The following is a 14,655-nucleotide window of genomic DNA, read 5'->3' on the forward strand; positions in this document are numbered from 1 at the left end:
AACTTTGGATAAAAATTATTTGGAAAAAAATGATGTCTGCACTGACCATATATAGACTTTTGTTCCTTTTTATTATTCCCTCACCAATGTAATGCAACAGATATTATGTAATATTCACCTTGTATTAACTGTATATAATTTATATAAAATTTAAAGCATTTTGAAGGTTTTGTGTAGATTATATGCAAAAATGTCACCATTTTATATGGGTGAACTTCCTTAGGGAGCCCCGGAACAAATCCTACATAGAAACATGGAGACAGCTGTATGCAAGGGATTGGCAAGTAAAATGAGAGATGGAGCCTGTTAAATGGAATGCTCCATGAATCTGATCATTGCTGTGATTCGAGAGGGTAAGCAAACGGAAATGCCCAGCACGATCCAGAACGGGGAGCATTCTCATCACATGAAACTGGAATCAGTAAAGCCTGTTTCAGGATGCTGTGATTTTATAGGAACTTAAATTCCTACTTGGAGTATTCTTTGCTTAATTTCAAGCGTATCCCATAAGCATTTATTCTCGGTTTTTCTTTCCTGAAACCTTTATCTACCTCTTGTTCTTTCCCTTTATCTCACTCTTTTTATTATGACTATGTATATAGATGCATGCATATGTTTACACAAAAGATTGAGGTAGTTAATTTTGAAGAAATCATTGTTATTTAAGGTAATATTACAATAGCAAAGAACATTAATAATAAAACCAATGGCTAGCATTTTTTGAGCTCTAACTATATGCAGGCACTGAATAGATACTTTATCTTATTTAATTTTCTAAAAATATTGGTATGCTTTGGGTCACCTTTTCCTGTTAATTAGGTTTTTCCACAGTTATCAATAATCATAGTTTATTAAGCCAAACTTGAGAAACACAACCTTGAAATGTCAGTTTTTAAAAGGCTAGGATGTCCATTATTATGATGACATTAAAATAGTAGGTTTTTCCAGGATTGATGCAGAATACTGTGATATTGAGAATATGTGATATTGAACACTTTTGTATGCCAAGATGTCGTTTTATGAATGAAAAACATGAAATCGTGTTCAGAGTATCATCATGATGCATATTTCTGGCAAATGACCATATTCAATGTATTTTGAAATATTTAAAAATGAGCAAAAAGTTTAAATAAGCATTCAATGAATGACTCAACATTTTAATTATCACAGAAATAAGAATAAAAGCAACAATAAAATTGCCATGCATCTAGAAGACTGGCCAAAAACAAAAAGTAGACAATACGAGGTATAAACGGTACAGAAAAGCTGAAACCTTCATATACTATTAGTGGATATACTATTGGTATAAACACTGAAAATTATTTAATGTTTTCTGATAAAATTAAGCTATACATACCATATAGCTCACATATTGCAATATATCCAAAAAAGAGTGTACATAGTACACCAAAATACAGGAATCCTTAGTTGTTTTTAATAATCTTGAACTGGAAACAACTCAAATTTCTCTCAATAGGAAAAGGGATAATCTTATTAATTAGGTTTTAGGAGAAGACAGGCAACTGTTTAGGAGACATTGAGGTATAAGGTGCAGATATTTTATCTTCATTTATGACCTCATTCCCATTGAGGTTGTTTAAAAAGCTGGTCATGAAAAGCTCTTCTTCTGGGCCCAGCACGATAGCCTAGTGATTAAAGTCCTCACCTTGAATGTGCCCGGATCCCGTATCGGCACAGGTTCTAATCCTGGAAGCCCTGCTTTCCATCCAGCTCCCTGCTTATGGCCTGGGAAGACCATTAAGGACTGCCCAAAGCCATGGGACCCTGCACCCATGTAGGAGACCTGGAAGAAGCTCCTGACTCCTGGCTTCGGATTGGCTCAGCTCCAGCCATTGTAGCCACTTGGGGAGTGAACCAGTGGACAGAAGATCTTCCTCTCTGTCTCTCCTCCTCACTGTATATCTGCTTTTTAAGTCCACAGTCATGCATTGATATGTGTGAAAAAAATGGAATTACAGATAATACACATTTTCAAGGAGGTTTTAAAGATGCATCTTCTACTGTTTGTCTTGGGGAGTATGTGATTATTCTTTATACAGTTCAAATTGTTCATGCCCGCTTTCCCCCATATGGTAGAAGAGAGTGGGTGAAAATGTAGGTTTTAGGTTTACCTAATAAACAGTAGGTGCCAGGATTTCTATGTCATTTTGCTTAATCAACACAAGCTTAATATGAGAGCAAAAATAATTTTTGTTACCATTTTACAGAAAATAGATGCTTACGTATTCCCATGCATGAATATATATAGCAATGCTATTGTGGATCTTGTTCTAAAATCAGTGTGTGAGTAGAGGAGGATATGAAAGAAAACAAGTCATTTCTATAGTTTAAATTTAATTGACATGGTTTTATTAATGCTGTTTTTGTTAGAATTGCAACATCTTGTATATAATAGTGACTTTATAAAACTGGGCCATCATATCATGCTGTAGAACATTCTATTCCCAGGTTCCCACTGCTCTTTTACATAGGTTCTGTTTCATTTAGCAGTTGAGCACATTTACTGAACCTTTCTTTTGCTTTCCTTATTTTTTCAGTTTTGACATTTTCATGTTGTTCTTTGTGTCTTCTTTTTCTTTGCAGATACTTTTTATTTTCCATTTGCATGACATTCAATGAAATATTTTTCTGCATAGCTACTTTATGTATGTAAAAGCTATTTGTACTGTCATATGGCTTAAGTAAGTCTGAAATCAGTGTCATCTTGGTGTTGCTGTTTATTGTCTGTTTTATTCAGTTTGAGATTTTCCTCTGCAAGAGTCATTGTGCATTGAAACTTGAATGTTTTCATTTTGGCTTTTTTAGTATGTAAAGGAAGCATAGTTCATGAATGGAGTTTTAAGAGCATAATGGTACTTTTCATCTTACCCTCCTCCCCTTTCATTTTCTCCTACCCTCATTTCTATTTATTTATTTTACTTTTTACAATGGCATAATTTCAGTTTGTTGATAATCACAAAATTAGCCATCCACTAAATTAAGTATCCAGAAAGTATCAAGTAGAGAAACACTGTTCCTCAAGATTATAGGTTTGGGCTTGGTGCAGTAGCCTAGTGGCCAAAATTTTCACCTTGCATCCGTCGGCATCCCCTGTGGATGCCGGTTTTAATCCTGGCAGCCCCACTTCCCATCCAGCTCCCTGCTTGTGGCCTGGGAAAGCAGTTGAAGACAGTCCAGAGCCTTGGGACCCTGCACCCCCGTGTGGGGGACCCAGAGGATGTTCCTGGTTCCTGGCTTTGGATTGGCTGAGTTCTGGCTGTTGAGGCTGCTTGGAGAGTGAATCGAGGGTTGTAAGATCTTCCCATCTCTCTCTCCTTCTCTCTGTGTATCTGACTTTATGATAAAAATAAAATAAATCTTAAAGAAAATGATATAGATACAACTATAAAAATAATCAAATATCAAAATGTCAATTTTTCTCATATATATTATATTTTTATTCTGTGTTTATTGGTTACCACAAGTCAGAGGAAACATCATGTTTGCATTTTGGTGACTAGTTTCTCTCACTTAAGCAGAATGATCTATGATTGCATACATTTTGTTTGGGAAACACACCATTTCACTCTTTCATGGGTAAGGAGTATCTCTCTCTCTCTCTCCATATATATATATATATATATATATATATTTGTATATATGTGTGTGTGGTTATATAGATACATACAGCAATATTGGTGATATATACAGAATACACACATATATGTGCATACATGTAACAGTTTGTATGAATTTCTAAGTTGATTTCATATCTTGGCTATTGCGAGTTGAGTAACTAAACATGGGGGTATAGATAACACCTTAATAGGCTTATTTTATTTCCCTTGGATAAATTTCAAGGAATAGGATGGCTGGGCCATATTATAGATCTTATCACATTACTAAGGAGTCTATGCAGCAGATGCACAATGTAACTCTGTTCCCCTCTCGTTGCAGTTCTGACTTCAGAGTAGTAATAAACATTTTTTGCAAGTATGGATAAGAAAGAACTTGTTAGATGAGTCCCATGCCCAATAGCTATCAGAAAAGAAATACTTTCGCATATTTCCGTTGGTTTACAAAACTTTGGAATTTACATAAACCTTCTGCTCTAGCTAACCTTTGGTACCTCTCTTGCCAGGGTTAAAGAGAAGATACCTTCGTTGGCAGACAGAAAAGTTAGAAATTCATGTTGGCAGCTTGATCTCAGTTGATACCCGATAATTTGGGCTTCTTCATTTTGTGTGGGAGATGGCGAAAATAAATACTGATTCTTCCTCTGACACTGTTTCTGCGAAGGAAGTATAACATGTAGTAGTCAGATTTTCATTACTATAGTGAAATACTTAGATACATTGCTTATTAGGAAAAAAGCAGTTTACTTGCCTCAAGCTTTTGGAGGGTCAGTTCCAAAGCTGGTTATTCCCATTGCTTTGTCTTCTGGTGATAATGGCACTAGCACTCTCTTCTGCAGTGTACCTTGAGTTTCTACCTTAACCAACTCTCTGAATTACATTAGTATTTGACGAGTGTCAACTACATGTCAGTTATATGAGGGAGTTGAGCAAGAAAGCCCATAATGCCTAGAAGTTATGTGTGGCTGCAAATAAGGAATGTGCATGCATTTCTAAAAAGCCTAACTCACTCCTAGCAAACCATCATAGACATCGGAGTATTTTTTTCGTTAGATCATTTATTAATTTAGTAACATTTCTAGAATGTTTGGACTATGTGATACCTGAGTGAATATGGCAGTCTCTGCTTTTCAGGTAACAGCTAAATCAGTAGATTCAAGGTTACTTTCATTCTGCTATTGAATGTATTTGGTTGGATTACACAGTAAGATTGTATGCAGCCTGTATTCTTCTGAAAAATGTTTGCTGTAGTAGGAGAATGACAGTGAGTAGGATCACGTCAGTGTATTTGTTTCATTCCCATGCTGATTTGATAAACAATAATCGAGTACTTATTATAAAGTAATGACTTTGCTAGTCACTGTTTTGTAAAGCTCTGTGAGAAGTGGCTACATGCTTTCAGTGATTTCTACTTAAAAAGTTAGAGACATGCTAATAAACACTTGCAATACATGGTCTTCACACAGAAAAAGAGGTGAATTTTCAACATTGCTTAGAAGAATTTGTTGAGAGCAAGATCAGTTATAGCTTTACAGCAGAAAGAATAAAGCTAATATTTCCTAAGGGAGTTGTTGTTGCAAATAAGAGAAGGGAACGTATATTGTTGCAAAAGATTGGCTGCATCTTAGTAGATAAAAGACATCTTGGAGAGTTACTAACATTCCATGTGATGCCAATAGATGTATCCTCAGTGTGGGAGGCAGTTTATCCTAACATGGCATTGGATATGTTTGTACCATGTGTCTGTTGCCTGAAAAGCCTGAAATAAAGGAATATTCCATTTGAATAAGACTATCTGCCTTGTCTCACAGCAAGGGAAGTGTGGCATGGGCAATAATTGGAAGGACTGAAAGATTGGGCACCTTTTGGTTAAATAAGAGCTACTTGTTCTTCCATATGAAAGCAGAGCTGCAGTGTATCCCTCTGATCTTGCACTACGTGAGGAGAAAACAAATGAAGCCTGGCGCTGTTACTCTAACCTGTCAATCTGGAATGTAGTTACTCAGAGCTTAGGCTCTGGAGGCCTCACCTCACCTCCAGCAATTAGCAATCCAAATCATGTCACTCAAGCTGAGACCTGTATAGACAACACTTCCTTTCCAAGAACATTCTTAAGTTATCTTTTCCTTGTTTTAAAAAAGCAAATACAGATTCCAGTTGACTATCACATCAATAAACTTTGATATGCAAGTTACATGTCTTTCTGCTTATGAGCTAAGTTGAAATTAGATGCAATACACTAATTGTGCAATCATGACCACTGTTCATTTCTAGAAATTTTGATCTTTCCCAAACTAGAACCCTTTTCATATCTGTAACTCATTATTTCCCTCCCTTAGGAATTGAATAATTGCTATTCTTGAGTGTTTGCTGTAAGAACAGTCTAGAAGTAGAATTTTTCACTATTTATCCTTTGTATCTGTCTTGTCTCACTTTGTGTAACGTGTTCAAACTTGTTTTGGTTGTAGAACATGTCAGAATTTCATGTCTTCTTAAAGCAGAAAATTTTGTTAAGTGGATCATTTTAATTATGCATCCATCTGTCCATGGGCAGTTGGTTGTTTCTGCATTTTGACTGTTATTAATGACTACTGCACACGTGAGTGAATCTGCACATATCTAATCAAATCCCTGTATTCAGTTCTTCTGTGATTGATCCAAAACTTCAGCATTTAAGTACAAACACTAATTCTATGTTCTGTATTTTCAGGAACAGCACACAGTTTTCCACAGAGGGTACATCACTTTACATAACTTTTTAAAATTTATTATTTTTAATTCATTAAGTACATTGTATTATGTGACACAGTTTCATAGGTATTTGGATTCTCCCCACCCCTCTCCAAACCCTCCCACCATGGTGGATTCCTCCACCTTGTTGCATAACCACAGCTCAAGTTCAGTTGAGATTCCCCCATTGCAAGCATATACCAAACATAGAGTCTAGCATCTTATTGTCCAGTCAAGTTCAACGGCTTCTTGGGTAGACCCTCTCTGGTCTGAAGACAGAGCCAGCAGAGTATCATCCCGATCAATTAAAAGCTCCAGCATACCATCAGCAAAAATTTACATCATTATGGAATTAATTGACATAGTAATGAGTAACCAATATGTTAAAAGTAAATGCGAGTTCTTAACCACCTTCTGTGACCACCTCATTGACATTTCAATTTTAGTTTATAAACAACATATAACATTCATAACATAACATGTTATACATAACATCATATCATCTTAAATTAAGGCAAACATGTGGTATTTAAGCTTTTGGGATTGGCTCATTTCCCTTAGCATTATGGTTTCCAGTTTGGCCCATTTGGCCACAAAGAACTGCATTTTGTTTTTTTAATAGCTGAGTAGTATTCCATGGAGTAGATAAACCATAGCTTTCTTATCCAATCCTCTGCTGATGGGCCTTTTGGCTGCCTCCAGGTTTTTGCGATTGTAGATTGTGCTGCTATGAACATAGGAGTGCATGTTGGTTTCTCATCAAACAAGTGTTCTGGATATGTTCCTAGAAGTGCTATTGCTGGATCATACGGTATGTTGATTTTGAGTTGTTTGAATGTTCTCCATACTGATTTCCATAGAGGCTGTACCAGCCTGCAGCCCCACCAGCAGTGGAGTAGGGTTCCCTTTTCCCCGCAACCTCGCCAACAAGTGTTGTTGGTGCTTTTATTCATGTGGGCCAGTCTTACTGGCGTTAGGTGGTACCTCATTGATGTTTTAATTTGGATTTCCCTTATTGCCAGGGAACTTGAGCATTTTTTCATATGTTTATTTGCCATTTGGGTTTGTTCCTTTGTGAAGTGTTTGCCCATTTCCCGTGCCCATTTCTTCAGTGGCTTGTTTGTTTTGGTGTTTTGGTTGTTTTGTAGTTCTTTGTATATTCTGGAGATTAGCCCTCTATCACCTATGTCGTGTGCGAAGATCTTCTCCCATTCTGTGGGCTGCTTTTTTACTTTGTTGATTATTTTCCTTGCTGTACAGAAGCTTCTTAGTTTGATGAGGTCCCATTTGTTTATTCTGGTCTTGATTTCTATTGCCTTTGGTGTCCTTTTTAGGAAGTCGGGACCTACCCCTAGATCTTGCAGAGTATTTCCAACATTTTCTTCCAAAAGTTTGAAGGTTTCTGGATGTAGGTTTAGATCTGTTATCCATTTAGATCTGATCTTAGTGTATGGTGAGAGATGTGGGTCTATCTTTTTGTTTCTACAGGCTATCAACCAGTTGTCCCAACAGCATTTATTGAACAGACCTTCCCATTTGCCAAGATTGTCGTTTGTCTTTTTGTCAAAGATTATTTGGCTGTATCTGTGTGGGTTCCCTTCTGGTGTTTCTATTCTCCTCCATTGATCTTCTCTCTATCTCTGTGCCAGTACCACGCTGTTTTGATAACCACTGCCCTATAGTATGTCCAGAGGTCCAGAACTGTGATTCCCCCTGCTAACTTCCTGTTCTTCAGGATGGTTCTAGCTATCCGTGGTTTTTTGTGTTTCCAGATGAACCTTTGGATCATTGTTTCCAGTTCCATGAAGAATGGCTTGGGCAATTTGATTGGGATTGCGTTGAATGTATATATTGCTTTTGGGAGTATAGACATTTTAATGATATTGATTTTACTTATCCAGGAGCATGGGATGTTACTCCATCTTTTGAGGTCTTGTTCAATTTCTTATTTAAGTAGTTTGTAGTTTTCTTCAAATAGGTCTGCTACATTTTTGGTTAGATTTATTCCCAGATATTTCATACTTTTCTCTGTTATTTTGAATGGTATCTTGCTGGTTAAATCTTTTTCCATCTTGGGGCTGTTCGCATACAATTTCAGGGTTGATAGGGATGGGAAGGAATTTTTTTCACAGAAAAAAAAGATGGTCTCTTTAAAATGGCTCTGATAGTAATACCATAATATGTGCCTTTACATCAAAAACTTATGCTTTCCTGAAAAATTAACAATTTTAAAGTCTGTTTCTGTTTTTAATTCTTCATCTTGGAGAACTCAACATTAGTGACATTCAAAATAAATGAAAATGGCATGATGGCATTTCAGGTAGAGACCACAAGCTCTTAGCAGTGTCAGTTCAATAACTAAGAGTTGATTAGACATGTGAGTGGTCAGAAAGATCAGGAGAATGTGAAAAGGGTCTCCAAGCTGACCCAGGAGCTGTTGAGCCCATTAAATTGAATAAATAACTTTGGTGAAAACACAGAAGGGTATTGATGAAGACAGAAATGAAAAAGCAATCAGCAACACCTTTTTACCCTAAGAGATGGAGGTCACACTTTGTAGAAGGCCACTGAAAGTGGCCTGATTTGTAATTATGATGGATGTAAAATTTAAGGACACACAAATCAAAGCCTGTCAGAAATAATTTTAAATAAATAAGCCCAAACACATACACACACACACACACACACACACACACAACCTAAATCAACTATTGTGTTTACAGTCTCGGAAACACTATGAAGAATTAAACTATTTGTGTGAAAAAGACTATATATTTAGAAAGTTTAAAAAATTCTGCCTGTTTAATTATACCATTCATTTATTATTTAAAAGGCAGAGACAGAGATCTTCCATTTGCTGGCTTACTCCTCAAAATGCCTGTAGCATCTAGAGTTAAACCAGCCAAAATCAAGAACCAGGAATTAAGTCCAGGTCTCCCACATGGATGGCAGGAACCCAAGTTAGTGGGAAACTGAAGTGTGAAACAGAATCCCGACTGTACCCCAGGCACTTCAAGTTAGAATGTGAGCATTCTGAGCATTGTCTTACTTGCTGTGCTGAATGCCCACCTAGACATCTGTGAATAAATAGTCATATACAGAGAGACTGCTGGCTCACTGCAACTGGATGTATGTTTAAGTTCCTGTTGAGTGCCAGTTGTGGATATGGCAGTAGAGATCATAGAGATGGGGTGCTACCTGAATGCCAGTAGGTGTCAGCTTGTGAGGTAAGGCAGCCGGGAGAATTGGGTGGATTCCCTGATGCCAGGAGGAAGACGAGGCTATAAGAATGGCCTGGGATAGAAACGTTGGTGCAGGGACTATAGTAAGCAGAGATGAAGGTAGCACAAGGGCCTGATATGATGGAGACACAACAGAGATAGAAAAAAAAAGAGCTATTGGAAGTTACCTGTTGTTCAGTGATATTGCCAGGCCATGACTTTCAAGTCTGGATGCAGCAGAGATAGTACTGCAGAGAAAAGACTAACACTATGTTATGCTTTGCCTTAGTAATCTCTAAACCCATCCAAGGACAACCTTCCAGTTCTCGACACAAGCACACCTTTGTAAATCACCAGTTTTAATCTACCTCATTGGATTGTCAGTGTCAGTAGGAAAGTATTTGTAAGAGAAACCGATGGATAATGGTAGTTACCCTCATGCTTTCATAGCCTTCGGCTACCAAGTTCTCTTCCCACCACTACCTAATTGAAGCATCGTGATTGGTCTCCCACCACACATTCTTCTTCCCTGTCCTGTCAAATAGCAGCATCAGTGAGACTTGTACAATTAGCTTTAGCTGAAGGTCACTTAATTGAGGGGTAATCCTATTTGAACTTCCGTGGTCTTAATTCAATACTGTAATTATCTGTCCTGGTCAATAAGAAAAGAAGGTATTTAGCATGAAGAAATTTAAGATTAGTCAAGATGCCCCTTCTGCAAGATGATAACCATAGGGTGACATTTACCTGGGGAGGCAGCAGCAATGGCCCGGATAGTTGGGTTCCTGCCACACATATGGAAGGTCTGAATTGAGTTCCTAGCTGCTAGTATTGGCCTTTCACATCCCTGTGTTGGGGGCTTTTGAGAAATGAGCCAGCAGATGGAAGTCCATGTTTGTTCTCCCACCCTCCCTCTTTCTCTCGCTCTCTCTGAGGCATGGTTCTAAGGCTTCTTAATTATCTAGTATAAAATAAACCCATTACAAAGTTTTACATATAATAGACTAATGATATCATATATAAAGAGTCTTGAAAAATTACACAAATTGCTTATTGTGAAAAACGCTCTTCATGGATTTCAATTTTTACACCAAAACATTTTAATTTTATTGTCCATGAACTTTTTAAATGCCTTAAAAGAAGTATTTACCTTTTTAAAGAGGTTCTTGAATGGTCAACTTTGGCTGGTTCAGTCGGCTGGAACGGTTAAGGGCAGTGAAGATGAAGTAAAGTAGATCAATTGTGGTTGTCCTTGATGTGGAGGACTGCTGGTTTTGGTGATATGTGGAATGGATTGGTGAGTCATGAGAAGAATGATGTTAAGAGGGCCTCCTTGGTGTATCGGCAAGAAATTGGGCAAAACTGGAGATAGCTACTGCTTTTGGAGGAAAGTCAAGCTTTAGTTTGGAATGTGTTAGCACTGAGACATCCTTTTTGCGTTTGACTTAAGATATGGAACAGCAATTTTATTTATGTCTCTTACTGTGAAAGTTTCTCTAAGCTAGAGTTAAACTTTCAGAGTCACTGTTGTGAGCATTTGAGAGTAAACCAGCAGATGGAAATGGCATTTGCTCTCTGCCACTAAAATAAATTTAAAATGCTTAATGTAAAATAGAATCACTGTTTCCTCTTCTCTTACTGAGATGAAGGTTCTTTTGAGATGAGCCTGTGTCTCTGGAGTGGGACACAGGAATAACACTTTGTAAGTTCTTGATAAGTAAATATCGATCGGATGAATTTAAGAGGGTGGACTTGAATGGATGCTTAAAGAATAGAGAAGAAATAGAATGAGGGAATGACCACTTTTCCAGGAGGAGGCAGAGATGCCGGATAACTGCACGGGTGTGGAAGGTAGTCGCTAAACTGGCTCACATGATATTCTCATCTGTGATGTGATTCACAGCTTGATCATTTTCAGACAATATGGAATGGATGGGTTCTGAGTTTGTATTGAAGCCTTTTTGATTTCCAAGCTTGCGGTTGTGTACGGTGTGTTCACCCTCACCATATCATTTCTGTTAGTTATCACACTGACTCTCAGCGCACAGGGGCCTTGTTTCTTCCCACTTGGACCTGATGAAGTATTTTCTGTCATCGGCACTTTCTTTATAGTGATTTGTTTTTCTGAGTTCCATTTGTGCTTCTTTCTTAGCTCTCCACTGCGGTTTGAATCCACGGGGTATTGATCACCCTGCCTGTGCTGAAGGTATTAAACTGCAAATTGAAGGTGAAGGTGTGGAATCTCAATCCATTAAAAACAAAAATTTCCAGAAGGTGCCTGACTCGAAAGGAACCCCCAAGAGACTGCAAGCAGAAGCAGACACGGCGAAGGTAGGAAATGATCCAGTTAATCATAGAAACTCTAAAACCTATGGCTCTGATAGGTTAGGGTCAGCACATGGGAAAACTAATAATGTTTTCACTAATTACTGTTGACTCTTCAGTTAAATTAGTGCTGTATCTTGATGAAAAGTAATAATAAATGAACATGTTGACTACACTTCCTTTAGAATGAAATTGATGAACATTTGTGGTCAGTTTCATAGCAAGAGTCTGAGCTATGATTTGTAGAGAAAAATGCCTTAGACTTAAAGCTGTCAGCTCCAGCTACCAGACTTAGATTCACCACATTGAGGTGTTGAGCATGTCATGTAACACTGAGTTCCAGATTCTTCATTTCTAGAATAAGAATCGTAAAAGCTATTGCTCCCATCTGCTTAGCAAAGCAAGCAGTTCCATACTTGTAGAAGCCTTTACTTTTATTTTGGCGGAAAAAAACAAACTTTTTCCTATTAACTTTAGCCATGAAATCATTGCCAGATTTGAAGTACTTTGAAAAAAATTCCAAATTTGCATGCCTATGAGGAGTATTGCTGACACTGTAACAACTGCTATTTCATGAAGTGTGTATGTGTGCAAACATACATACACCACACACACATGCACACACACTTATGGAAATGTGAGAAACTGTGTTCCTGTAAGACAGATTAACAAAGACTAACGTTAGTGGAGAATAAGATTGTTTTCTTTTGCTGTGGACTTGTCCCTCTTAGTTTTTAGGCTAGATGTAGGTTCTATAAAATGAGAAAGTGTACACTGGGTTGATGGCTCTTTACTGACGATGTCCTCCTCCAATGGCTTTCTGTGATGGAACCCACAGATATTCATATTTGTATAAATATTGAAGATGTACTCATTTGCCCCTTGGAAACTAAAGGAATTAACTGTCATGAAATTTGGCTTCTTACTTTGTATGTTCTTAGCATGGAAATTTCAATTGTTGGGTGAATGAATGTGTCTAATCCTTAGAGAGCAAGTGCTAACGCACCCAGGAAAGCTCTTTTGGTTATTGTGCAGTGGACACTTTGATTCTCTCTGTCTTCTTTCAAATCAAATGGTATTTTTGCTTTATCTACAATTTTAATAATTGCCATAATCGCTTTCTTTCTTGTGAATAATTTCAAAATGATGACATTGGATTTTGTGTGTGTGTGTGTAGTAAGAGTAAGAAGTCATTGGCAGGAAAGACATTGTGAATTATATACACTAGATATTTTACCTAAGATAATGTACACTTTATAGAGAATTGGTCATTGATCACTGAAGTTTGATTTATGAGGCGAGGTGGAAATAAGTGAACCTTGTTATAACATCTAAATCTGATCAAAAGGTCCAAATAAAGCAGGTTAGAAGGAAATTCTGGAGAGTTTAACATTGATGCAGTGCTTAGAGTTTTATAAGGCTAACAGCTTTAGTAAAACTTAGACAAACTGTGCATTAATTCATGCAAGACTTTGACAACAGTAGTTGAGGATGGGGTTGGCATGGACCGAGTTGGAAGTGGCGTTGCGTGTTCACTGCAAGCACTGGGAGCATCGCTCCCTGATGTTTCCATTCCATGAAATAGGTACATACATCATGTGCTTGTGCGGACATTTCTGCTTTCTCTCGTGCATTTACAGGAGTGTTGGATTTATCAGTCATCACTTTTTCCTGGGGTAAAGAATTGAATCGCTAGTAACATGACCTAAATTTAACTGCAAAACCTTTGGCTAAAATGTATGCACTTAAGGCTTTTCAGCACTGTGAGTTGGTAGAGCATTTTGAAGGAAAATATGATAGTAGCGATCAAAATTTTTAAATGAGTGTGATTTGTGGTTAAGCATTCCATTTCCAGGAACATGTGCTAGGGAAAGAATCATGCAGGTCTACCAAGAAAGCCGCAGGAGAACTGTGACTCTAGAACTTGTTATGATGAAAACACTGAGAATAGCCTAAATGTCCATTCATATGACTCTGGGTGTATATTTATGCAATCAAATAAAGCTCTTCCTTTACAAGGATGCAGGAAGCCTAAAGGACTTCTGGAGGCAAGTGCAGATTGTAACATTTACAGTGAAGAAGGCAGAAGAGTGAGTTATTGTACAGTGTATGATGCATTCCCATTTATGTAAAATTGTCCTCTATATAAAGATTTTACTGAATCTGAGAGCATTTAACCCTTGATTTGAGAAATATCTTGTATCTGGAGTTAAAAATTATGGGAAGGGGAACTTTCGTTAGCTGCATTCCTATTTTGTGTCAACTTCTTTAAGATCTACATTCTCTTAATTTTTTATTTTAAAGTCTTACAGATATTTTCCTATTAACCTTAGGACTTCAATCACAACTTTCTCTTTGTTGGGTTAGCATTCTGCCTTTAAAGGTGCCAAATTTCCCCCACATGGATTTTAATTCCTTTTGAAAGGTTTATTTTCCAAACTTATGTATTGCTTTGGTATCTTTGTGCTTATGTGTATATTGCATTGTGGAGGCCATCTGATTAGGTGCTTTTGTGTTTTTCTTTACCTGAACCCTGTGTCTCAATAAGCTCAGTAACTCTGACCGTGTTTTACAGTCCTGGTTCAGTTTGTTGTTTTATCTGTTTCCTTCTGGATGATTATGCAAATGAAGGCTGATCAGATGCACTTTTTCATTTGCACACTTCACACCAGGAATCTGATTATAGTTTGCTGCTATGCCTTCGGGTTCTGCCACTTTAAGTCTGGACCTTTTGGGCTTTGATA

General features: G+C 37.4%; 1 protein-coding gene across 2 annotated transcripts in view; it reads left to right on the forward strand.

Moving 5' to 3' along the window:
- The window catches only part of SAMD12 (sterile alpha motif domain containing 12), a 419,976-nt gene that overhangs the window by 28,174 nt on the left and 377,147 nt on the right, over positions 1 to 14,655 (forward strand). For both annotated transcript variants that reach the window (XM_058668529.1, XM_004580697.4), the window contains exon 2: positions 11,739 to 11,917. In XM_058668529.1, the coding sequence (XP_058524512.1) occupies positions 11,739 to 11,917 (179 nt within the window). The remainder of the gene's footprint in view (positions 1 to 11,738; positions 11,918 to 14,655) is intronic.

Source organism: Ochotona princeps, chromosome 9, assembly GCF_030435755.1.
Source record: "Ochotona princeps isolate mOchPri1 chromosome 9, mOchPri1.hap1, whole genome shotgun sequence".
In the NCBI taxonomy this organism is placed as follows: Eukaryota; Metazoa; Chordata; class Mammalia; order Lagomorpha; family Ochotonidae; genus Ochotona; species Ochotona princeps.